The sequence below is a fragment of the Lacerta agilis genome, chromosome 5 (genome assembly GCF_009819535.1).
Source record: "Lacerta agilis isolate rLacAgi1 chromosome 5, rLacAgi1.pri, whole genome shotgun sequence".
In the NCBI taxonomy this organism is placed as follows: Eukaryota; Metazoa; Chordata; class Lepidosauria; order Squamata; family Lacertidae; genus Lacerta; species Lacerta agilis.
The window spans coordinates 81,431,326-81,457,266 of record NC_046316.1 but is presented as its reverse complement, the minus strand read 5'-3'; the positions used below and the strand labels follow the sequence as shown (position 1 = coordinate 81,457,266).

The window sequence follows — 25,941 nt, the reverse complement described above, 5'->3', positions numbered from 1 at the left end:
AGACCCCTTATGTTCCTGCCAGCTTATGTTGACTTGCCATTTAACCATAGGAGCCCACTCCTAGGGACCGAGGGATCTTCAGCCCCCCTCCCCAAATTAAAATATTTAAGAGGCACCAAAGTTGATTGGCATTGCCATTCAAATGATGTGCATGCACCTCTTCATATGCGTGATTATGCAGGTGGGGCTTACCTGCCCCACCCCATATATTTTATTCAGATTGGCACCCCCGCATTTAACGTGTCCTTCGGTTAATTGTGGCAGTCATGTGCCACTTTGGGCGTTCCTTGTGAACAGAAGAACGGAGTCAGCATTCTTTGAAATAAAGAACCCGTCGTCTTGTCTAATTCCTTGTCTCTGAATGAATGTCTAGAGTGCGGCACACTCGCAAGTGAGCATTCCAGTCCACTTAGGTGGGCTTATCGATGTGCAGTCCCGTGCCCTTTGCACTTTTCCTATTTTAACAGCCGGGGGAAAGAAGGTAAACACTAAGGAGTGCTTGGGTTTTTCATTAACATTCAAGTTGATTAATTCTATCCTCCCTGGCCACAAATAAGCTCTCCTCACAGCCCTCCCCACATCGCCTTTTCCCAAGTTTCCCTCCTCCTCCTCCTCCCCCTGAGGGGTTATAAACGTCCTAAGAATGGCTATCTTTACACACTTCTCTATGTGACAAGCTCAAGTCGAGGTTGAGGGGCCCGTTCTATTGCATGCATTCCTTTTGGCAAGTGACTACCCCGAACATTTTTGGGTTACGTGGATCAATCGAGGAAGACAGAGGCGATGGGAAAGAAACCGAAGGACGGACTAATGAAGGTAACACTGATTTCAAGATTTCAGCACAAGGGCTGGTAGCTCAGTGGTAGAGCATCTCAGCATCTCCAGGTATGCCTACGAGATCCTTGCCTGGCACCCTAGAGAGCTTCTGTCCGTCATTGTAGATGGCACTCAGGAACATGGACCAATGTTCTGACTCGGTATAAGACTGCTCTCCCTATGTCCCTATGATGCTTCACCAGACTTCCAAATGGGAATTCATGCGCCCCGTACCTGAATTAGCTAATGACACCTTTATTATGGAAGAAATGGCTAATAATGAAAACGGGAAGGAGAGGGGAAAGATGGTTTTCGTAACTGCAAGGGGAAATGTCAAGAATAGCAAGAAATCTCTATTTTTGTCAAGACTGAAAGCTACAAAATAGAGGAAATCATCCATTGTATCTTATTCTGAATCTCATGGATAAAACATGCTGTCAATAGATTTTACACAAAGGGCTGCTCTGGTGAATTTGATGCATACCAAGCATACACTTTTCATGACAACTTTTTTTTTCATTCTGCTCTGCACGTTTCCTCTGTTTAGCAAATACGAGATGTGATGTTTGTTTGGTTGAGCCAGTCAACAACATTCTAAACACTTCTATTTTGTAGAGAAATAGTAAACTGTAACAGCCCACTTGCTTCTTCGATTGGATTGAATATGTTCCCTATCAATCAACAGCCTTCAGCCTAGATCCTAGAATTGTGTAGTGGAAGAGAGTCAATATTTTTTATTGTTATTCTTGTTATTACTATGACCCACCTTTCACCAACAGGTCCTAGGGCGGGCCACAACAATTTTAAAACTACAGAAGTTAAAACACATTACGTGGACCCTGAAAAGACATCTCAGGTGCCAAAGGCCAGGATAAAGATTTCAGGCAACAACCCCAAACCACATGTGAGGCAGAGCTGGAGAACTTGTGGCCCTCGAGATGTTGTTGGACTACAATTCCCATCAGCCTTGCTCACTGGCTGAGCCTGATAGGAGTTGTAGTCCTATGACATCTCGAACTATGACATGTTCCTCAGCTCTGTGTTACAGCTATAACTGGTTCCCCCAGACATTTTTTGTTTTTACTTCAAAGTAGATGCCAATCGCTCAGAACTTGACTAGGTGTCTTTCATGCTTGCCTCAGTGTCTTATTTAGTCATTTGGATCCCATGTTTCTGCAAAGGAGCTCAAGGTGGCATACATGGTTCTAACTTCCTCCCTGTTTTATCCTCACAACAGCCCTGTGAGGTAGGTTAGGCTTAGAGACTAGCCCAAAATTACTCAGTGGGTTTCCTGGCTGAGCAGGGGTTTAGAACTCCTGTCTCCCAAGTCCTAGCCCAGAACGCTAACCACTATGCCACACTGGCTGTCAGATTTTCTGAATCTTAACCCCCTCCGGATTGATATTAGTCCCACAACGGGGGATATATAATGGGTGGTATTCAATTAACTTGTACTTTGGGTAGAGCCACTGAAATTAAGACACCTAACTTGGTCAGTGCTCATTCCTTTCAGTGGTTCTACTCTGAGTAAAACTTAGCTGACTACCACCCAATATATTTCTTTTCTCGTGTGACTAATAGTAGCTTTTGTGGGCTGGCTCTACAGCAGTGTTACCCAAACTTGGGTCCCCAGTTGTTTTTGGACTACAAATCCCATCATCCCTAGCTAGCAGGACCAGTGGTCATGGATGATGGGAACTGTAGTGCAGCTGGAGACCCAGGTTTGGGAAACCTTGTTCTACAGGGGGAAAGGTGCAGTGATGAAGCGATAAACACCCTCTATCCCAGAGCCGTTGCTTCGATCAACTCTTTTTTGGAGTGGAGGGCATCCAGTTATGGCTCTCCTGCTTGGGGGAGGGGGGGACTTCCAGCCCATACACTCAGTTAAACCCACCTGCCTGTCACCTGACATGCACGCCTCACCTAAGTGGTGGGGCAGGTGATTGTTGGGTCTTCAAAGCACAGCATAGGGCTCATTGCAAGGACTGAGGATCAGCTGAGGTCAATGGCTTGTATTCAAAGGGCTTCCCTAAAGAGAGGGAAATGCTCTACTTTTACGAGCATTTCCACCTGCACAGAAAAATCTATCAGCTGATCGTTAGTTACAGGGAAGCCCTTTGAAGGCACGTTTCCAGTGCCTGCAAAGCGTACCTTCAAAGAAAATTGCCAAAACTTCAAGTTACCGTGACCTAATGTGAACTTTGACAGGTGTCAGTCAGCTAGTGCTGTCATGACATCAGGTGATTGATAGGCGGGGTGGTGCCACCCACCTGCCTGCTGGGTGGATGTGGGAGGTAACATATAGTTTGACCCTTGGGGCTGGTTCGCATGATACGATTTTTCTGTTTTGACTATTTCCAAGATACCAAAAAAAAAAAAAAACGCAAATCACATACAAACTTGAACCAATGAAGATATCACAGGCAGTGATTCCCAAGCTTCTGGCAAGGTCACAAGTCTCAACTCAATCTTGAACAAGAGGTGACCTGCCATGTAAGTTTAATTCAGAGAAGAGCCATTAAGGAAATGAAGTTGGGAATCTTCATTAATTTCATTGGGTGTACTCTGTGTAAACTCAAGTTGAATCGTACCCAAATTGTATTGTGCCTTTCTGCTCTGACTTGGTTCTTCATAAGGATGCATAACTCCTGAGAGTCAGTGCGGGAGGTTGTCTGCAGCAGTTTTCATGCCCTGTTGTCGTGAAATGCACCTCAAGACATTGTGTGTGTGTGTGTGTGTGTGTGTGTGTGTGTGTGTGTCTGTGCGCACCCCCCCCCACACGAAGGGTTTTTGGGCAGACATTTGTTGGGAGCAGGGGACATATTTTGTGTTCTCATTTTGTAATTTGATGCTATAAACGGCGCTGTAATGTCTGCCCCACTTGTTTCTTTGTAAGTGAGAAAAAGGCTACATCCATGCTAAGGCTACAGTCCTATGCAGACTTTTCTTGGAGTAAGCACCATTGAACACAGTGTAGGTTACTTTTGAGTAAATGTGCATACTGTTTACTGAATTTTATGAACTCGCTGTTTTACTCTGGTTGGAACAGTATGATTAGTGTTTGTTTTTAATGGAATTGTATACTGGTTATTAAAATGAGGTGCCCTGAGAAAGGTATAGTCCTGAAAGGGGCTTAGAAATACCTGAGGTGGTTTTTTGTTTCTGGGGAATGGGGTACTTCTAGAAATCCAGAGCAGGAACCAAGAAATGGAGACTAAAATTCTTCACCCTTAAAAAAACAACATTAATAATAATAATAATAATAATAATAATAATAATAATAATAATACTTTGAGGGCAATATGGGGCTGTTCCTGGCATGCAGGACAGCTGGAAGATGGGTAACTGTTCCTTCGTCTTATGGAACCTTGCAAAGTATTATTTTGTGATGAAAGAGGCAGAGAATTCTCAGCCCTTACCAATCCGTAGTTGCTGAGATTCCGTTGGGAATCCTCCCAACAGTGGAAGGATGGCCGTTTCACAGGTATAAAACTTTAATTGATTCGTAGTATAGCTATAACCTTCCAATCTCATTCTTCTCTCTTGTGATATGTGCTTTCTGAAAATGGATCTTTGCGGTGCTAACTAAAAGATATTCAACCTCTCTCTCCCATCCTCTCAAGCTGAATTGCCTGCCTGAACTCTATTCGTGATGGCCAGTAGAGTTAGGAGATTCTGCAGTAATGGCTGGTGGGGTCAGTGGGTCAGCAGCCCTCACCTGGCCTCCTGACAGCAGCAACCAGGAGGGAGATGAGGAGGGACAATGTGGCAGGGAGGTCAGGGTAGTCCAAAAGCCCCAACAGGCACACCTGTCTAGGTCCACTGGTGTGTTTGCACCATGCCAATGTCCCCACCATCTTGCCTCTCCCCATCTTCATTCTGGTATGCAGCAGTGACTCAGCTGTTGAGAGGTCAGGTTAGCTAGCAACAGAATATTATTATTAATAATAATAAAGCGATAAAACATCAAACATTAAAAGCTTTCCTAAACAGGGCTGCCTTCAGTTGTCTTCTAAAAGTCAGAGAGTTGTTTCTTTCCTTGACAGCTGATGAGAGGGCATTCCACAGGGCGGGCGCCACTACCGAGAAGACCCTCTGCCTGGTTCCCTGTAACCTCACTTTTCGCAGTGAGGGAACCGCCAGAAGGCCCTCAGAGCTGGACCTCAGTCTGAACAATGGGGGTGGAGATGTTCCTTCAAGTATACTGGGCCGAGGCCATTTAGGGCTTTAAAGGTCAGCACCAACCCTTTGAATTGTGCTCGGGAACGTACTGGGAGCCAATGTAGGTCTTTCAGGACCAGTGTTATATGGTCTCGGTGGCCACTTCCAGTCACCAGTCTAGCTGCCCCATTCTGGATTAATTGTATTTTCCAAGTCACCTTCAAAGGTAGCCCCACATAGAGTGCATTGCAGTAGTCCAAGCAGCAGATAACTAGAGCATGCACCACTCTGGTGAGACAGTCTGTGGGCAGGTAGGGTCTCAGCCTGCGTACCAGATGGAGCTGGTAGACAGCTGCCCTGGACGCAGAATTAACCTGCGCCTCCATGGACAGCTGTGAGTCCAAAATGACTCCCAGGCAGTTACCCCATTCAGGACGAGGGTGTCCTCCATACCCACCCGCCCCCTGTCCCCCCAAAACAGTACAGATTGTGTATACCCCCCCTTTAAAAACTCCATGCAAACTTGGACACATAATCACATTGTGGATTATGGAGCTGGGAAACTGGACAGTAATTGTCACTATTGTGGGAAGAGACGCCATGATGTAAGGATGGGGAGCCTGTGGCCCTCCAGATATTGTTGAACTACATCTCCCATCATCCGTGGCCATTGGCTGTGCTGGCTGAGGCTGATGGGAGTTGTAGTCTTGTAACATCTGGAGGGACGCAGCTTCCCCAGCTCTGTGTTGGAGCCATGGCTGGATCTCCAGACATTTTTGTACCTGTCATGTGCTCCGAACTTGACTGGCTCAGTGAATAACAATGGGAGGTGGGGCCTGTTGTGCTTTCCTCAGCATCATTTCCCCAATCTTAATCCCCTCTAAATTGCTATTAGTACCACGGGGAAAGGGGATAATAGATATATTTTTCCTCATGGAACTAGTAGTCGCTTTGTGGAGTATTTGGACTGGGAAGGAACGAGTTCCATAGTTTGACTATGCATTGTGTGAAGAAGTACGATCTTTTATCTGTCCCCCATCTTTCAACAGTCAGCTTCTTTGAATGTCCAAGAGTTCTAATGTTATGAGGGAAAGAGAGAGAGAATCTTTTGTTGTTAAGTGTTTTTAAAACCTTCCTCTCCCCACCTCCAGCCAATCATCATTTGTCATTCCAGTTATGAAAACCAAACTGTCCTCACACCAGGCCTGTGACATCCACCCACCCCCTATACACAGAGTTTTAGAGGGTGCTGGTTTTCTTATTTTAAGTGTCTGGGCTGATGTGTCTACCTACATGACGGTGGTATGTTGGGGACTGATGCGTAGTAGAATAGGAGAGCCAGTGTGGTGTAGTGGTTAAGAGTGGTAGTAGACTCGTAATCTGGTGAACCGGGTTCGTATCTCGGCTCCTCCACATGCAGCTGCTGGGTGACCTTGGGCTAGTCACACTTCTTTGAAGTCTCTCAGCCCCACTCACCTCACAGAGTGTTTGTTGTGGGGGAGGAAGGGAAAGGAGAATGTTAGCCGCTTTGAGACTCCTTCGGGTAGTGAAAAGCGGGATATTAAATCCAAAACTCTTCTTCTCTCTTCTCTTCTTATGTGGGGCATGTCAGCAAAAGGGAGGCAAAAAAGAACAAAATGTACGTTGACACAGATGCGAGCCAAAAATCTCGTTTCCCTCATTTTGTCCGGCTTCCCACGCGCTCTTCCCTTTACAGCCAGGTTTTCCTTTCTCTCACTGGGCGAAGATGTCCAATTTCAGTTTCTGCCCAATATTTCTCCTTCCAGTCTGGACTGGAAGGTCTCCACATTTCCACATCAGTTTGTGAATTTGGTTTTTCAGTCCTCGCGGAAATTTATCAGTAGTCCAATGTAATTTATGCATTTTTGCAATGCAATTTCCTTCTGGCATAATACCTGTTTGCATGTTATTTTCATTCATATATGCACTTACATGCACATGTAACACTAGTATATGTATTTCTGTATACATTACTTGATTAGAGAGAGCTGCATTGCAAAATCAGGAGAACTATTTGGAAGGATGCCTGTGTTTCAGTTTGCATATTGCTTCAGAAAGTGTGTGTTAGATAAAATTCAGTGGAACCTCAGAAGCTGAACGCCTTTGAACTCGAATGTTTCGGCTCCCAAATGATCGAAAACCAGTAGTGAATGCTCTGGGTTTCGAACAATTTTTGGAAGCTGAATGTCTGGCACGGCTTCCCCGGCTTCCAATTGGCTGCAGGACGCTCCTTCAGCCAATTAGAAGCCGCGCCTTGGTTTTTGTACTGTTTTGGGAGTCAAATGGACTCCTGGAACAGATTAAATTCGAAAACCAAGGTACAACTGTAACCCTTAAATGCAACTGAATCAGATTTCACCCCACGTTTAGATGTCATTAAAGGATAGCATTTTGTTTTTGTTTTTGTCTTTCCATTTATTACTATTACATTATGGCTGAAACTGGAAATTTCTGCCTCAAGGGCTAAAATAACTGATCTGGTACTGGGTCCCATTATGCACGTTGATTTGTGTGAGACGGGGTCACTAGTTGCACCTCTATCTCTGACGACAAAATGTCTTGGGGTGGATCTACACCCGGGGGGCGGGACGCTATAAATAAGTTAGAAATGAGATTGTTATAACAAAAGGGGGGAGGGAACCCTATGGAAAATTATGTATTAAAATTTCCTGCTCTCTGGTGCCATCTGGTGTTGCATGTTTATGTTGTTGAAGTTTAGTCGTTTAGTCGTGTCCGACTCTTCGTGACCCCATGGACCAGAGCACGCCAGGCACTCCTGGTTGCATGTTTACAGTCCATTCAAATTGTTGTTTCTTTACTAATGTAGCTTGAGTCCCTGGTGGTGTGGTTTCGTCATCCACAAGGACACGTGCATCATGGAGGGGGATCATTGCAGGATGTTAGGTTGGCAGTCTTGGAACGCACCTCAAGACATTGCACCTGTGTGTTGTGGGGGGCAGAGGGCAAAGGTGTTTGATTTTTATTTGCAAAATTCCTGTAAAGATTTCTGAGCAGATGCTGGTTGGAGGCAGATGCTGCCATTAATCTGGACCTGCCTGTGTACTTTGCTTCAGCACCCCAGTAATATCTGCACAGCCTGTATCTTCGTAAGTGAGCAAAAATCTCTATACCCAGGCTAAGTGAACTGCCCTCTTCAGACTTGTCTGCGAGTAGCCCCATTGAACACGGTGGGGATTACTTTTAGTAAATGTGCATAGTCTTGCACTACATGCGGTGAATTGAATTTTATGACCTGGGTTTTTGTTTTTTTAATTGTGATCGGAACTGTATGTTTTGCAGAGTTGCTGGGAGGCTTTCTGGGCAGAAGCTGGTTGGGGATGGAGACAATACTGCAGGGGCTGGTGTTGCTTTTAATCTGGACCTCCCTATGTGCTTGTTTCTGCACCTCAATAAAATGTGCCCAACCTGCATCTTTGTGAGCAAAGATTACTATACCCATTCTAAGGCTACAGACGTTTCTGAGAATAAGCTCCACTGAGCACAACGGGGTTACGTCTGAGTAAATGTGCATGAAGTTTGTTGGATTTTATGAACTGGTTGTTTTATTGTGATTGGAATTGTATGTTTCAGCCTTAATGGAATAGTATATTGGTTATTGGTTATTAAATTGCCACTTGTCCAGTTTTAATTTTAATTTAATTTTAATTCATTTGAATTAATTGTGGGATGTCTCTTAATATATTGATCGCTTGTTTTTATGCATTGTATGATGTTAGCCACTCTGAGCCCGGCTTTGGCTGAGGAGGACGGGATATGAATAAAAATTATTATTATTATTATTATTATTATTATTATTATTATTATTATTATTTTGTCTTGGGAAGGCTATGGTTTTGAAAGGGGCTTTAAAAACACCTGGGTTCTTCTCCCTTCATTTTTGAGGAAGGCACTTCTAGAGACCCAAGGAGGGAACCAAAATCTGGAGGAAACGTTTCACACCAAAAAAATAAAATAAAACCCCTATTCCTGGTAAATAGGGCAGAGGGAAGGTGCATAGTTGTTCCATCATGTCATGGAACCTTGGAAATTGTGGCTCTGTGATGCAGGAGGCAGAGAATTCTCAGCCTTTAACAGTCCATAGTTGCCATGCTTCTGTTGGGAAGCCTCCCAACGGTCGAAGGATGGCCGTTTCACAGGTATAATAAAAATTATTGATTTGTAGTATAGTTAGGGCCTTCTCAAGCTAATCTCTTGTAATATATGCTTTCTGGAAATGTACTACTTTCCCTGTGCTAAGTAAAATATATTTGACCTTTCTCTCTTCTCAGGCTGAATTGTGTGCCTGAACTCTGTCTGTAATGGCCACTAGAGTTATGAGTTTCAGTTACACTCACCTGACCTCCTGACAGCTGGGTCGCTCGCTGCTACTTACTGGGAGGGAGACAAGGGGGAGATAATAATGTAGCAGTGAAGGCGGTGAAGGTCCTGTGAGTTTCTGGAGGCGGTTGGAGGATGGATGGCAGCTAACAGATTGAGGTTGAATCCTGACAAGACAGAAGTATTATTTTGGGAGGACAGGGGGCGGGCGGGTGTGGAGGACTCCCTGGTCCTGAACGGGGTAACTGTGCCCCTGAAGGACCAGGTGCGCTGCCTGGGAGTCATTTTGGACTCACAGCTGTCCATGGAGGAGCAGGTTAATTCTGTGTCCAGAGCAGCTGTCTACCAGCTCCATCTGGTACGCAGGCTGAGACCCTACTTGCCCGCGGACTGTCTCGCCAGAGTAGTACATGCTCTGGTTATCTCCCACTTGGACTACTGCAACGCTCTCTATATGGGACTACCTTTGAAGGTGACTTAGAAACTACAACTAATCCAGAATGCAGCAGCTAGACTGGTGACTGGGAGCAGCCGCCGAGGCCACATAACACCGGTCTTGAAAGACCTGCATTGGCTCCCAGTATGTTTCTGAGCACAATTCAAAGGGTTGGTGCTGATCTTTAAAGCCCTAAACGGCCTCGGCCCAGTATACCTGAAGGAGTCTCTCCACCCCCATCGTTCAGCTGGGACACTGAGGTCCAGCTCTGAGGGCCTTCTGGCAGTTCCCTCACTGCGAGAAGTGAGGTTACAGGGAACCAGGCAGAGGGCCTTCTCGGTAGTGGCGCCCACCCTGTGGAACACTCTCCCATCAGATGTCAAGGAAAGAAACAACTATCTGACTTTTAGAAGACATCTGAAGGCAGCCCTGTTTATGGAAGTTTTTAATGTCTGGTGTTTTATTGTATTTTTAATATTTTGTCAGAAGCCTCCCAGAGTGGCTGGAGAGACCCAGCCAGATGGGTGGGGTATAAATAATTGTTGTTGTTGTTGTTGTTGTTGTTACAGCAGAGAGGTCAGTGTGGTGCAAATACATCAGCAGGAGTGCTAGATTGGCTCTGGCGGGGCATTTGCTCCATGCATGGGCAGCAAATGCCACAAAGTAGTTTTGCAAAATCTTTCTAGGGTACGGGTTGCCGCTACCCTTTTGGGTTCACATCCAGGCCCAAAATTAAACCACAGTTTCTCAGTTTGGATGAAAGGAGATGAAACCTTGGCTATGACACGTGACAGAAGTAAGAAGGAAGAGGGACAAAGGAGTAGCTCAAAGTCAGGGCTGGCCCAATATATTTTGGCACTTGAGGCAGACTACAAAATGGCGCCCCCTCCCTGCCAGGGAAGAAGGGGTGAGTGAAGATTAACATCAGGAACAAGGCGCGGGGGACTAAAGATCTACATCAGGATCTGCCGCCCCTGTGGCTTCTGCTGCCTGAGGTGAATGGCTCACTTTGCCTCCTGGGTGGGCCAGTCCTGCTCAGAGTGGCATACATGGTTCCCCCCTGCCTCATTTACTGCCCCCACAACAGCCCTGTGAGGTAGGCTAGGCTGAGAGGCAGTGACTGGTTACCCAGTGAGTTTCATGGCCAAGTCTCTCGGGTCCTACTCCCAACAATCCAATGACTACATCACACTGGTTCTCCTATGAAGTCATAAGACTTGCCATATCTCAGGCACATCATATGTGAAACGCCAAAAGAGCTGTCATGTCCAGCTATGGAATAAGTGTGGGTTATTGAAATCATATATGTGAGGTGGTTTGAACATTTTAAAAATGTGCTTTATAAATGCTCGGTTAAGGGATCATTTGTTTGTTCATTCCCCTTCATTTACGAATCGCATCCCATGAATCCTATCGAAGCAAATTAGTTATGAAAGCATCAGCAACAGAAACATATATGAAAACAATTACATAACACAAACAGAATTTCAAATCCAGTGCAGACTGGGATAGGAGAATCTCCACTTTAAAAAGGCTTTATTCACCTTTCAGCTAACAATTCTGGTATGTCGATATACGTACTACTGATATTCAGATCATTTGTAGACAAGTTAAACATAGTGGGGGGGGGGAGTGGCACAGCCCTGCAATGGTCAGTAAGTCTGCCCCACTACGAGGTGACCTGAGAACATAATCCTGTTTTTGCCCCCCACCCTACCTACAGGTGTTCACTGAAAAGGGCTAGAGTAGCAGAGTAAATAGGGGTGCTCTTTCAGTGGGATAATGACTCAAACCGTCATGTTAGCATGCTGCCAGCGGCTGCGTCTGGTTTTATTAACCCACAATTTGGCATATCGTTGCGGTCATGTGAATTTTCCCTTTAGCCAAACCACACGTTTGGAATGGGAAGGAATCGCATCAGGTTTCACAGTAGCAGCAGCAGCAGCAGTGAAAGGTCAATGCGATGCTCAGTTCATAGCAAGCAGGAAACTCTGATTTGATAACCACCACATATCCTTAACGCCAATAGCATCATGGCAATGCTTAACCCTTGTTGGAGATGTTGAATCCTGTCTGTTTTCAGGTGCTTTGTTCCAGGGCTGGGAAAACTGTGGTCCTCCAGTCGTTGTTTGACAACGGCCCCCATCATCCCTGACCACTGACTGTGCTGGCAAGGGGCTGATGGGAGTTGTAGTCCAATGCAGCGCCACAGGTCCCCCAGCTCTGCTTTCCTCGTGCTGCCTTTTATGGTTTTTGGATTGACTAAAAATGAAAGTTTGGGATATAATGCATGCCAGATCTAGTCCTTGATCCAGAAACTTAAGGATAAAAAGTGACGCCGTGCCTTCATTTGTTACCCCTTTCCTAGGATGTCACAGGGACCCTGTTTTTAGCCGTCTTCTCTGCAGTCCTTGGCTTTTTCCAGTATGGGTACTGCATTGGAGTCATCAATGCTCCACAAAAGGCAAGTAAATGTGCTTATTCTTTTGTTTTGATTTTGTTTGCCATATTTGATCATTGGTCCTGTGTGTATCAGAGAGGCAGGACTGGCTGCAGTTTCCTGGTCAGTGTACACTTGGTGCCAGCCAATTCCAGCTTTACCATCACATTTATAGCCCCTAGGATCCCAAAGGATCGATCTGTGGGCAGTGTAGGGCCAATGACATTACTAATATACTTTTGTCATCTATATATTAATTAGTTAAAGTTGAGGGGAGGATATACAAATGTCCAATATTTGGACAGTAGCGTTGTGGTCTAAACCACTGAGCCTAGGGCTTGCTGATCAGAAGGTTGGTGGTTCGAATCCCTGCGACGGGGTGAGCTCCCGTTGCTCAGTCCCAGCTCCTGCCAACCTAGCAGTTTGAAAGCACATCAAAGTGCAAGTAGATAAATAGGTACCGCTCTGGCGGGAAGGTAAACAGCGTTTCCGTGCGCTGCTCTGGTTCACCAGAAGCGGCTTAGTCATGCTGGCCACATGACCCAGAGAAACTGTCTGCGGACAAACGTCGGCTCCCTCGGCTAGTAAAATGAGATGAACGCCGCAACCCCAGAGTCGTTCGCGACTGGACTTAACTGTCAGGGGTCCTTTACCATTACCTTTATACAAATGTCCAATATCTTTTTATCCAATATAAAAAGCTATTCTAAATAAAAACACAAGCCAAAAGGAAGAAGAAGAAAAGAAGAAGAAAATAAAGGAAAGAAGGAAAATGGAAAGATAAAAAAGAGAGAACTTCTGATTCTTTGTCAGCTATATGTAGAAAATTGTTCAAAACATCCACTCCAAAATAACACCCAACAATTCCACTTTCTGTAAACCAATATTTTCTTCAATTCTCGAACCCAGATATTGTAAGCTCATTTTCTTTTTCATGCAAAAATCTATAAGAAGTTTCCAACCCTTAGTAAATATTGCACTTTTATCATCATTATAGACCATCATGCTCCACTATGGTAAAGTGCTGAAAATTGCATCGTCTGGAAACGGGACAGATGACATCCTTAAAAACCCCACCATCATGATGCTCTGGTCTACCTCTGTTTCTGTATTTGCTGTGGGCGGGATGATTTCTTCCTTCACTGTTGGCTGGATTGGTGAAAAGATGCCAAGGTGAGAAATTCTGGTTTCACAGGCGGCCAGGAAAAAGCAAAAACAAAACTTACACAACATGGGCTGTGGAAATGGTTCTCACTGGCATGTTAAAGAACATCATTGATACACAAATCAAAACCAAGTATTCACGCAGGCAGCACTTTTTTCAGCTGGAACATGCCAGAACTCAAGTTCTGGCACCTCTCAGGTGGGCACCATTGTCATTCTGAGAGAACAAAGGAGGTGTTCATGGTGAGTTCTGGCACCTCTTTTTCTAGAAAAATAGCACTGTGTGCAGGCCTTTGGTAATAAAACCCACAGGATCAATAAAATGCTTCTATTAAGAGCAGAATAACACAGAATTGTGTTCCACAGACTTATCTGGGGTGAAACAACACACTATGAGCAACATGGGAAGGGGGAATGGAATCCTGGTTTCAGGTTTTCATTCTCTCCTTCCATAATGTGAAGCAACATGTGTTCCTTGTAGTGATGTCTTATGTATATTTTATTTATTTACAGAATAATTGGCTATTTATCCATTCACCTATTAGAAGTTTATGTACTGTATTCACTTCTGGGAGAAATCTCAAATGGTAAAAATAAAATAATTCAAATTCAAACTTAGAAACCAGAGCCAAACAGAAGATGGCCAAATCAACACCGAAACCAGCAAAAGATGGTCAGGAAGAAACAGGCAAATAGATGTGTCTGTAACGTCCAGTGGTATGCACTTAATTTCACACAAAGGAGCACAGGAAGTTGCCTTATTGCAGAGTCAGACTAATTGCTCCATCTAACTCAGTATTGTCTGCTCTGGCTGGCAGCTGCTCTCCAGGTTCCCTATCTGGAGATGCTGGGGATTGAGCCAAGGACACTTCTGAATGCAAAGCAGATGCTGTAACCACAGAGAGGTTATTCCACAGGGTAGGTGCAGCTATTGAGAGGACACACTCCTCTGCAGTCATCTGTCAGGAATGCTTTGGTGGTGTTTCCTGCTTGGCAGGGGGTTGGACTGGATGGCCCTTGTGGTCTCTTCCAGCTCTATGATTCTATGATTCTATGCAGTGAGGCCTCCCCTGCAGATTGCAGTGACCTGGGGCAACTTTTGGGGACATAGCCCGCCCAAGGTGGCTTATGGCATCATAAAAATAAGGCAATATATGCATTGTGTCTTTCCTTCTACCTCCACCAGTGACAACCACCTGGCCAGAAATCTAGATCAGTGGCACAGCACATTTTAACACCATAGCATGGGGTTAATGTCACTACACATTACAGAAGGAACAGGGGAGTTCTCGTTAGAGCGACGTGTTGCAATAGCATCCTATGTTCTGAGGTACAGGGGTTAAAATGTCCAATGTTCATATTGACCCACAGTCAGGGCCTTGAGCTGACCTCTAGCTTTCGATCTGCTGTGGATGGAGACCTCGCATCGTGTGGATACTCTCCAATCACCAGTGCGCAGATGTGGCTGAACTTGGCTCTTCCTTTTGCGCAAATGTTGACTCCTTGCTTCCCTTCCTCACTGCAGAGTTAGAGCGATGCTGCTGGTAAACATTTTTGCAATCTCTGGGAATCTCTTTTTGGCCTTGGCGAAATTTGGCCCCTCCCACATTCTCATCATCATTGGAAGAGTACTGACTGGGCTGCATGGCGGTAAGTCAAGGCGGGCTCTGAACAGGGGATTGCTTCTCTCTGAGCTTTCCTGGTGGTTTGCTGACTGCTTGAAAAAAAAAATTATGGTCTTACACTTGGAGTCGGGATCAGCATGCAAAGTCTCAGGAAATGGACAATCAGAGGGAAGGGTGTAGGGAAAGAAGCCTTGATCTTTTGGGAATATGGTCTCTTCTGATGCCCTCTTGCGTCTCTGCCTCCCAAAGGCATGCGCAGCTCGCCAAGCGAATGGTGCCTCTGGGGCTGGCCAGGGGGTGCTTCCTAGGCCCCTGTGGGGCAGTGTGAGGACGGACCTCTCTTTTGGGGCAGAGGGGGCAGCTCAGAGATCGGAGGCAGCAGCTGCGGCTGCCCAGAGGACTCTCAAGGAGAGGGGAGAAGAGAGGAAGCTGAGGGCACACTCCACAACGGAGGGTGTTCGAAAAAGGGTGAGAGGCTGCCAGCTCTGCAGGCAAGGGGTGACATTACTGGGCTCCTGGGCCCCACAGGGGTGCCGCAGAACGAAGGTAGTTGGTCAAGGGAGCCGTGGACCCAAAAAGGTTGAAAACCTCTGCCTTAAGACCTTCTTAAGACTGCAGGGAAACTTATTCCTCTGGTTAGTAAGTTGGAATATTTGTTCCAAAATGATATTTGGAATTTGTTTTTATAAACACTTTATTAGGTTAACTACAATAACAATCTTGTGATGTTTGTAAGTTCTGGGGTGGTTGTTGTTTTTGTATTGTATATGGGTGTTATTTCTCCCCCCCCCCCCAATTTTTCATGTCTTATTTTATTCTGTGCACTTACAATGGTGGGTGTGTGGGTGTTACTTTTTATCTTTCAAAAAAATAATATGTTGGTGTTTTTTTTAAGTTGGCATGATTTGGCCTTCCCCAGCCTGGTGCCTTCTAGATATTTTGGGCGGCAGCTCCCATCTTCTCTTGACCATGAGCCTTGCTGGCATGGAAGTTGTAGTCTGGAAGATCTGGAGTGCACCAGCAGCAGGATGGATTACATGGTTGATTAATCTGCATGTTTTGCCCAGGGCTCTCCTCCGGACTTGCTCCACTGTATGTTGGAGAGATTGCCCCTATCGCTCTTCGAGGGGCTTTGGGATCAATGAACCAGCTTGCTGTTGTTATCGGCATCCTCATCAGCCAGGTGTGTACCAAACGAACAGAGGACAAATTGATCATGGAACACATTTATGTTTGTGCAAGTCAAGTGCTAAATGAGACAGCCATAAGCCCCTTAATGAGATGGTGGTGGTGATGATGATGATGAAAATTTATATACTGCCCTATATCCATAGATCTCACGGTGGTTCACAAAATATTATTGAATTTGTAGATTTCATTCATAGTGTGGGGTCTCAGGGGACCTGACAGTAGTTCTCAGGGTGGTTCCCAACATACGGTAAAAACACAATATAAAGAACACAAAATACATAATAAGAACAAAAGCAAACTTTTCTCCATCTTTTAGTTCTTCATTTTATCTGATATTTCAGATCTGATCTGGCTCTTACCATTACGTGCAAGAGAATTCCTGGCTAGCACGATTTTAAAGCAAACCTGAAAGCACAAACAGCTGCCTATGTCACCAGGTCTTAGGGCTGTGGCTTATTGGTTTTTTCCAGACTCGGGGATGAAACCCTTCCCTGTTTGCAATGCTACTGCGATCACAGAAATTGCTGCCACCTAGCTGCTCTGGTTCGCCAGAAGCGGCTTAATCATGCTGGCCACAGATAAATAGGTACCGCTCCGGCGGGAAGGTAAACGGTGTTTCCGTGCGCTTCTCTGGTTCAGCAGAAGTGGCTTAGTCATGCTGGCCACATGACCTGGAAGCTGTCTGTGGACAAACGCTGGCTCCCTTGGCAAGATGAACGCCACAACCCCAGAGTTGTCCGCAACTGGACCCAACGGTCAGGGGTACCTTTACCTTTAGATCTATGATAAGATGGTTCATACATTATCTTTCTCCACATGATTGTACGGCAGGACAGCACGGGAGCCCTTTGCACGGTGTGCAGATCTGATGCTTAATTTACAATAGCTCTGCCAAAGGCAAATCTGTATTGCTGAACCATTCCCATGATGCAGCAGGGCTTTTCTAAGAGAGCCATTTTGCCCACAGGATAAAATAGATGCCTAAGATTTAATACCAAGAAGGTTGTTGATTTGATTTTGTCCATGAGAGGGCGCTCTAGGGCTTGCTGGTCCAAAGTTCTGAACATAAGAGATATTTCATTTGTGGGTCTCCGTCATTTGGGACATACAGTGTTTTCCACTGCAGCAACGACATCATCTCTGAAAAACAAAGTCTATCCCTTTAGAAAGAAATGCGCTGGTGCAAATGCGCTACAAAGCTTCCAGGAATTTTTTTAGAAATCAAAAGGACATACCTGCCCGACCGTCCCGCCCTGTCTCTTGGGCATTCAAATCAGCACTGGGAACTGTGGGAGGGACTATTGATCTGCCTAGCAGTGATGTCACCAAGATTTTCCATTTGAAGAATATCTCAAAACAACTCTAAGCAAATGATACATTCATCATAAGTAAGTATTGAACACAAATAACTCTTTCTTTATTTCAAAAAAGCGGCAATGAAAAAAACACTGGTCCATTTTCCCCCTTAGGTTCTTGGCTTGGATGTCTTGCTAGGAAAAGATTCCACATGGCCATTGCTCCTCGCTCTCTCTGGCTTTGCTGCCGTGCTTCAGATTTTCTTGCTCTTTGGTTGCCCAGAGAGCCCCCGGTACTTGTACATTAAAGCTGCAAAAGAAGAGGAAGCCAAAAAAAGTAAGGTTATCTCTAGGGGAGACTTTCCTCTACATCAGTCCCTTGGTCCTCACGTCTCACTGGCACATTGTGATCCATTTCGGGGATGGGGTGGCGGTGGCAATTTATTTCTCCTCTAAGTGGAATTTGCTGCCAAGGAGTGTGGTGGAGTCTCCTTCTTTGGAGGTCTTTAAGCGGAGGCTTGACAGCCATCTGTCAGGAATGCTTTGGTGGTGTTTTCTGCTTGGCAGGGGGTTGGACTGTATGGCCCTTGTGGTCTCTTCCAACTCTATGATTCTATGATTCTAAGTTGGGGCCTAGCTTTGGTGAGAAAGGGAGGGAGTGCATTTAGGCACAGAGCAAGCTGCTGTCTACTGAGTTTCCTCTAGCCCTACGTGGCAATGTTCGGCATCAGGGTTGCCAATTTGAATAAAATTGGGGGGCAGATAAGCCTTGCCCCACATAATCAATTACAAGATGTGGGGCGCGCGCACCATTTGAGTGGCAATGCCTATCAACTTGGAGGGACAGCCCCTTCAAATATTTTATTGGAGGGCAAAGGGAACTCAACCCCTAGGAGTTGGCTCCTGTGTTGGGTATCGAATATGAGACCTTCAACATGCAAAGCAGAAGTTCCACAGTTGAGCTATGGTCCTTAACTTTCTGAGGCTTCACTCTCCTCACAATAAGTCTGGGGCTGGATTCGGGAGCTGGGAGCTGAGAAGAAGCAGACAGTACTCTGGGAATTAATTGGGATGTGCTAAACATGGCTGGTGGGGTTGGGGAAGAGTAACAGGAGGCAATAACACGTGAAATGCCATAGACTTCTTCCAAGTTATGAACACAGAATATTATCTTCTACAGTGTCTGACCATTTATTGACACCAGAGGTTTCCAGCATGGCCTTCAGATGACTCCCAACTTCCATAAACTCTAACCACTGGTTATGCTGGCTGGGGCTGATGGGAGTTGGACGCCATGTTGGCTACTCCTGATCTACACTGATGGGCAGAACTTCTATAGGGTGTTGGGCTGAGGTTCTTCAACCAATCCTTTAATGGAGATGCTACTAGGAGTTGAACCAAAGCCCCTTCTGTATTTACCGGTAAGCAAGTACTATTATCACTGCACTACAGCCCTGTCATTGAATTCTACTCAATATTGAGCCAGAGCAGAACTCCAATGTACAGTTAGCAGAGTAAAAACTTAAACACGTTGCAGGATTCCCCAAAAATAGACCAGAGACAATTAATATTTCATCCAGCAGGGCTACTGCTACTGAAGGCAAATGAACATAATGGTCATAAATCCAATACATTCAGGATTGGCACTGTCCGTAAGAAATCCAGTTGCAGCAGACTTAATTTAAACTTACAATAAATTATAATAAGTCTAAACCTTAACACCAGAAAGAAAAAAGATAGAAGGAGAAAGTGAAACCCAGGCTCCTTCTGGCCTTACTTTTATAGTCAGCATGACTTTAACTGAAGAGATAACAGAACCAGTTTAAGCCAGCTGTACTCGGCTTCTCTGAAGGTATAACCCAAACATCATGAACCTTCTGCTTGTTTCTTTCACACAGAGAAGCTTCCAGAACCCTCTTGAATTAATTAGAATAGGAAAGATCTCTACACATCAGATCAGTACTTTCTGCACTAAGAAATGCAAACTGACAAACCTTTCCCCTCTTTCTGTAATTACGAAGGTGCAAAGCGTCATTTATTCCAGACTTGTCTATCCTCATGCTGACATTTCTATGTTTCTATGGATTAAATGGGGAAGAGACAGCCGAGGTATTGAAGGTCTTCTCTTGAAGACAGGGTTGCAGTAGAAGCTGGTTCATTAGGGGCAGTGCCGTACCAACCTCAGTCTGCACTCAGCCAGCCTTCTTACATCCAGAGGGTGGCATGGGCTGCCAGCTTCCTCCTCCTCAGTGTCTCAGTGCTGCCACTGCAGAATTCAGTAGGGAGGAGCAAGGGGAGAGAACCAGAAATGGTTGGCTCCATCAGTCATTGGTTCTGGCTCCATCTACACATAAGACCATGGGTACGCAAACTAAGGCCTGGGGGCTGGATCCGGCCCAATCGCCTTCTAAATCTGGCCCGCGGAGGGTCCAGGAATCAGTGTGTTTTTACATGAGTAGAATGTGTCCTTTTATTTAAAATGTATCTCTGGGTTATTTGTGGGGCCTGCCTGGTGTTTTTACATGAGTAGAATGTGTCCTTTTATTTAAAATGCATCTCTGGGTTATTTGTGGGGCATAGGAATTTGTTCTCTTTGTTCTTCTTCAAAATATAGTCCGGCCCCCCACAAGGTCTGAGGGACAGTGGACCGGCCCCCTGCTGAAAAAGTTTGCTGACCCCTGCATAAGGCAATCTGCTTTCAACCCTACCTCTCCCAACGGGTATCAGCCCTGAGTGCTGCGAACGGCTGCAAAAACTGCATAGTCCTCACCAGTCCCTTAGAACCTATTGAATATTTGTTACATGTTTTCTGAGATAATTTCCCAGAAGGGTGGCCGTGTTGGTGTGTTGTGAACAACACTTCTGTCCTGAAGCACCATACTGGTCATTTTACTTCCACGGGCCATTTCTCATCAAAGATGGAAGCCACAATCCCTTCCCTTCCCTTCCCTTCCCTAGGCTTGCAACGGCTGAGAGGAGCGAACTACTGCCCTGACAAAGAGCTTGAGGAGATGGAGAAAGAGAAGGAAGAAGCCTCCAAAGAGAAGCCTGTCTCCATTTGGCAGCTCATCACCTCACCTATCTACAGGCCGGCATTCCTGGTGGCCATCGGGGTCCATATCGCCCAGCAGTTTTCGGGAATTAATGCTGTGAGTTCACCTAGTGATGGATCCTGGCAACTAAAGAGATTTAAGCAGATAATCAAACAGCGCTGTAGCTTTGATGCAAGTTTGTGAGAGATCTTGCTCTTGGTCTCAATAGATTGTCAATATGCATTATTGTAGACATAGCAGAAAAGTAATTTGTGCCACTGACACCCTGGAACGCTAGGAAAATGCTTTCCATGTTGATTTGTCTAGTAGTGAGAGGGCTCCTCCAACCGTTTACTCCTTTCTGCTTTCTTAGATTTTCTACTACTCCACCGATATTTTTAACACTGCCCGCATCAGCCAGCCTGTTTATGCGACCATAGGAGTGGGATTTGTGAACACCGTCTTCACTGTTGTCGCGGTAAGTCTTGCCCAGCCATAATTACTAAATTACCTGTGTGATTCTTTTTCAAATAGTTATATGAGGGGTAATACCGTATTCTGTCACTAGGTGGGGTTATAGTGCACAGTTGGCACCATTTTGTCAGTGCAACAATGGTGTACTGCTTTTTGCCTAACAAAAATTAACCTCTTACTGGCTTTTAAAAATAAATAAATGTAGTGCATAGTGTTGGGAGGGTGAGGGACTCAGCTCAGACCTAGAACGTTGGCAAATATCTAGGAATGCCTAGATTTGAGAGCGTGCAAGGAATGTTTGGGAGGAAGCACTTCCTCAATATATGAAGATGGGATATTGTCCAGCTGGCCTTAGCTGCCTTAGTCAGAGCATTGTTCCCTCTAGCTCTGTATTATATTGATTGGCAGGAGCTCTCCATACCTTCAGGAAGCAGTTTTTTTTCCAGGCTTGCCTGGAGATGCCAGAAATTGAACCTAGAATGTTCTGCATGCAAAGTGTGTGAAGTTAGTTAGGCAGGACAATGACTGCAATCCTGAGCGCTTACGCAACCTTTGCTGAAATCAGTAGGCATTGCGTCTGTGTTAACCTGGTTAGGATGGGGCTATGAGGAGAAGCAAGGAAAAAACCCCAACTTTTTAACCAAACTGATGGAAAGGTCCTCAGGTACTATAAAAACAAAACTATTCTGTTCAGTTAGTTGGGCAGCAGTCGGTCAACCCATATATGATGCCCATGGCAACATTTTTTAAATCCTGTCTTTCATTTGACGTCTGGGATAGATGCCCTGCACGGCTTCCCTCTCTGCTCGTGTTTGCTCTTTTCTTCTTTTGACCATGAGACTATAAATATTACCTGACATTTATCAAAAAGTCAACAACAGGTGATCCAGATCAACAGGCCTGCCAGACGTAATGACCACTTGCTTGGACCTTGTCCACCAAAGTAGCAGAAAGAGCAATCCGAACTAAGTGTACTGTAGCACCAAGCCAGTTGGAGGGCTAGAAAAGGGACACGCGTACAGATATACCATTCCATGTTGTCAGAAAGGGATGCAGCTCAGTGGCAGGGCAACTGCAGAAGGTCCCATGTTCAATCCCCACCTTCTTCGGGTAGGGCTGGGAATGATCTCTGCCTGAAACCGTAGAATAGAGATGGAGGAGGAATTCATTTCAGTTTGCATTGGGCGAACCTACGCAATTCACACTTTCTGAAACAATACACAGCCAACCTTTGAAATCAGCATTTCTCTTGGGGTGGATCTACACACAGGTGGAAAAAACCAACGCTATAAACAAGTGAGAAACTAAATCATTATAACAGCAACAAAAAACACACACTATAGAAAATTGCTTAGAATTTTTTTTTTGTTCTTTGGCTCCATCTGGTGTTGCGTGTTTATAATGCATTCCAAATGTTGTTTCTTGAGTAATGTAGCTGAGTTCTTAGATTAATAGTGCTGTTCTCCAGACAAGTAATACATACAAAAATGCACAGACCAGGGCAAAATGTTTGTAGAAATGCATATACAGTATTAGTTAAAATGCTAACATGCATAATATTTGCATACAAAAATGTGTATAGTGGGATAAATCTGAGGAACTAAAATCTACAGTCGGCCACCTTTACCCTGGGCAACTGTTGGCTGTCACTGTAGACAATAAGGTGCTAGATCAGGTTTAGGGGAACTTTGACCCTCGATATGTTCTTGAAGTACGACTCCCATAATCTCTGGCCATAAGCCGTGCTAGTTGGTTCCCCACACCCAAGCTATATGGACCAATGTATAGATCAGCTTCCCATATTCCTATGCGTGCTCTCCAATCCTGCGACTGGTCAGATATTTAGGATGAGAGCAAGCACAGGAGACTTAAGGGTGCCTCTGGACAGGAGTTAAATATACCAAGCAGGTCATTCAGATGAAGCACTCCTCAAACCCACTTAAGAAGCACCAGCACCACCGATGTGATTGGATAAGGGAAAGGGTTCTTCCCACTGGTGATTGGTTGTCCACCTGCAAATTCAGGTTTTGTTTGCGGACAGTGTGGACACAGACCTGCCAGGAGCTGAGTCTGGTTGCCAATTTAAAGTCAAAACGATGATGGGCTAACCAAACTTTTTGCCGTTCTACACCCAACAGGTTTTCCTGGTGGAGAAAGCAGGGAGGCGTTCGCTCTTCATAGCTGGCCTCGCTGGCATGATGGTGTGCGCAACAACCATGACTATTGGGCTTGTGCTGCAGGTAAGGCTCCCCTTTGTGAGGGTCCTCAGAGGTGATTTATGCCACTGCCAGCTGAGTTTGAACATCCAATAGCACAGGTGTGGCCTGCCTTTGAGCCTCTGGATGTTGCTGAACTACAACTGCCATAATCCCTGGCCATTTGGCCACACATTGGCTTCACGCCTGTAATAAACCACACCTCTGGTCCTCTTTCAATTGTTGTTTGAGGGGGTAATACTGTTTTCTGCCAGTTGGTGGAGCCATCGTTGCATTTGCACTTCTTGGTATTTGAGGGCTTTGTCTAAGTGGGGGAAAAGCAAACAGTAAGAACAGTAAGCCAAAGGTAGGCCCACAGTGAGGCTTCACCATGCTCCTCAGGCCTAGGCCTACTGTATTTTGGCTGTCTGTCCCTCCGTTAATGCCAGGGGACTTGCCCACTGATGGCGACTGAAGACAGATGCATTAACACAGACGCCCAGGGAACGTATCCTCTAATGCTGTTAACACAGTTCCGCTTTGCTTTGCTTTTTAGCCCAAAATCGAATGGATGAGCTACATCAGCCTGATTTCCGTCTTCCTCTTTGTCAGTTTCTTTGAGATCGGACCAGGACCAATTCCCTGGTTTATTGTGGCAGAGCTATTCAGCCAAGGCCCCCGCCCAGCTGCCGTTGCAATGGCCGGCTTCAGCAACTGGTTCACCAACTTCTGCATCGGAATGTTCTTCCCATATGTCGCTGTAAGGAAACTGCGTTGTGATGGACGCAGCTGAACAAGATGTTTCTTTCTTTTCTTTTTTAAAGGGGGGGGGAGGCGGTCCATACATTCAGAATTCAAAGTAGGGAACAGGACAGGCTACCAATCTAGAGTGTCAAATGGGAGGGGGGGGATAAATTTCCAGGCTTTGCAGTGATATCCCGTGGATCCCTTCTGCACTGATGCTGCAAGGGTGCGCAGAGAATGGCAAATATGTTGAAAAAAACGTAATAAGCTAATAAAGAGGGTTGCTGTGTAAGGCCAGTACCTAGCTTGGGGACCCATCACTGTGCCAGCATCTTCCCTGCATCTTCAGGAAGGCCTGGACAGATCGGACAAATTGTGAACTAATTCTGCCCAGCTGGACACTGTGTAAAACGGGGTGGGCAACTGGCAGCCCATGAGCCAGACATGGCCCATGGGGGCCTCCCAATGAGTCCCCAGTGCCCTCTCCTTGCTTTGGCCCCTGTGCAGGTTTTAAGCTTGAAAAAGACCTCCTATTTGTACCCATAAGAGGCTCCCTCCCCCAGTCTAAATGTCTTAGGGTGCCCAGGACCCCACAGAAGCCCCAAGCCAGCCCTTAAGAGACTTGCACTGCTTGCTTGCCATGCACTCGCTTGTTCAGAATGTAGGCGTTGCTCTTCATCGTTCTCAGAGACAGGCGCTGGCTCAAGTTGATTTTGCCCATCCTAAGTGGGTGAACTCAAGAGATCACTTAACCTGGGTTCGTCTCCCAAGCTCCCTTCATGGTTCAAGCCTGACAAAACTGGAGGGTTTCCATCCCTGTCGTTCAATTCTTGCTTGCAAAGGAAGTGCAGGGTCCTAGGGTGATAAGTGTTTCCAGTACAGAGGATGAGGGTATATATAACCTTCCATCTATGGTGTAAGAAGTTATGAAAAGCCCACCTCACAAGGTTGTAGTGAGTATAAAAGGAGGAAATGAATAACACACGCCAAACTTGGAGGAAAGACAGAATATAAATATGATCAGCAGCTGTGGAAGGAAACAAGCGTAGCTGATCTGAGTGGGATTTGAAACCAACTCCAGAGAGCTGCTGATTCCAGCAGAGTTTGCACTTAGCAGTGCTGGTCTCAGTCAAATGCAAAGTCCACTTTGGGCAGGGATTTTGCACCACATGAAACCAATCCAGTGGGGCTTGCATTCGGCGCCTAATTTGAAAGGTGCCAAACCCAAGCAGCCCTCACAAAGGAACAATTGGGAGTGCTATTAATGCATTCAGTTGTTCCTTTGCAGATGCATCATTACCTACCCTGCATCTGATGTCATGTATGAAGTCCATTGTTGGACAAGTCTTAGAGAAATACATATTCTGCAATTGAAGAAAGGCAGGTTGTCTTGGCTGATCAACGCTGCTGGCAATGTGGGGGAAGAAAATGCTTCTAACTGGTCTTCTCTTTCCCGTCACAGAACATCTGCGGACCTTATGTGTTTCTGATCTTTGCCGCCCTGCTCGTCCTCTTCATTGTGTTTGTTTATTACAAAGTGCCAGAAACCAAAGGCAAGTCCTTCGAGGAAATTTCAGAAGAGTTCCGTCGTCGAGGCAAAGGCGGGGGCCAAGGGCCCAGAACAGCCACTGAAATGGAGCGTTTGGGAGGCGCCTCCGAGGCATAGTGCCCATCCCCGCAAGAAGGAAGAATGGAAAGAACATGCTGCCGGGAAACATTCTGGAGGAAGCATTTATTTAAAACGTAAAAAAAAAAAAAAAATGGGAAGTGATCTTGATAGGTTGAGTCTGTCCTGTGGCTTTGGCTGGTTGTCTTTTGCAGAGCTGTGTCTGTTTCTCCCGCTACTTTAGGAGTTTGTTCAATGCAGAGTTGCAAAGTCTCAAAAGCTGTTGTGCAAAAGAAGTGGAGGAGGTAGCTAGGCAGGGATCCAGGAGCAGGGAGCTGTGCCCTAGTCAATTTGTTATGTGGCGGGTGCTGGGTTCCCCCTGAGAACCAGAAAGTAAAGATGG

At 45.6% G+C, this 25,941-nt stretch overlaps 1 protein-coding gene across 3 annotated transcripts; it reads left to right on the top strand.

Annotated features, from left to right (window-relative positions):
* The first annotated feature begins 712 nt into the window (after positions 1-712).
* On the top strand, positions 713-25,839 carry SLC2A2 (solute carrier family 2 member 2). Of its 3 annotated transcripts, none has more exons than XM_033150652.1 (11): positions 713-816; positions 12,141-12,236; positions 13,210-13,385; positions 14,902-15,026; positions 16,069-16,184; positions 17,662-17,824; positions 20,446-20,636; positions 20,893-20,997; positions 23,132-23,233; positions 23,745-23,948; positions 25,395-25,839. In XM_033150652.1, the coding sequence occupies exons 1-11, from the start codon at positions 784-786 to the stop codon at positions 25,596-25,598; spliced, it is 1,515 nt and encodes a 504-aa protein (XP_033006543.1). In that variant the 5' UTR covers positions 713-783; the 3' UTR covers positions 25,599-25,839. The 3 variants fall into 3 exon arrangements, with proteins under 3 accessions (XP_033006543.1, XP_033006545.1, XP_033006544.1); XM_033150654.1 differs by lacking the exon at positions 713-816 and adding an exon at positions 4,237-4,300 and having other exon boundaries at positions 25,395-25,838; XM_033150653.1 differs by lacking the exon at positions 713-816 and adding an exon at positions 9,075-9,155 and having other exon boundaries at positions 25,395-25,837.
* Positions 25,840-25,941: the final 102 nt, after the last annotated feature.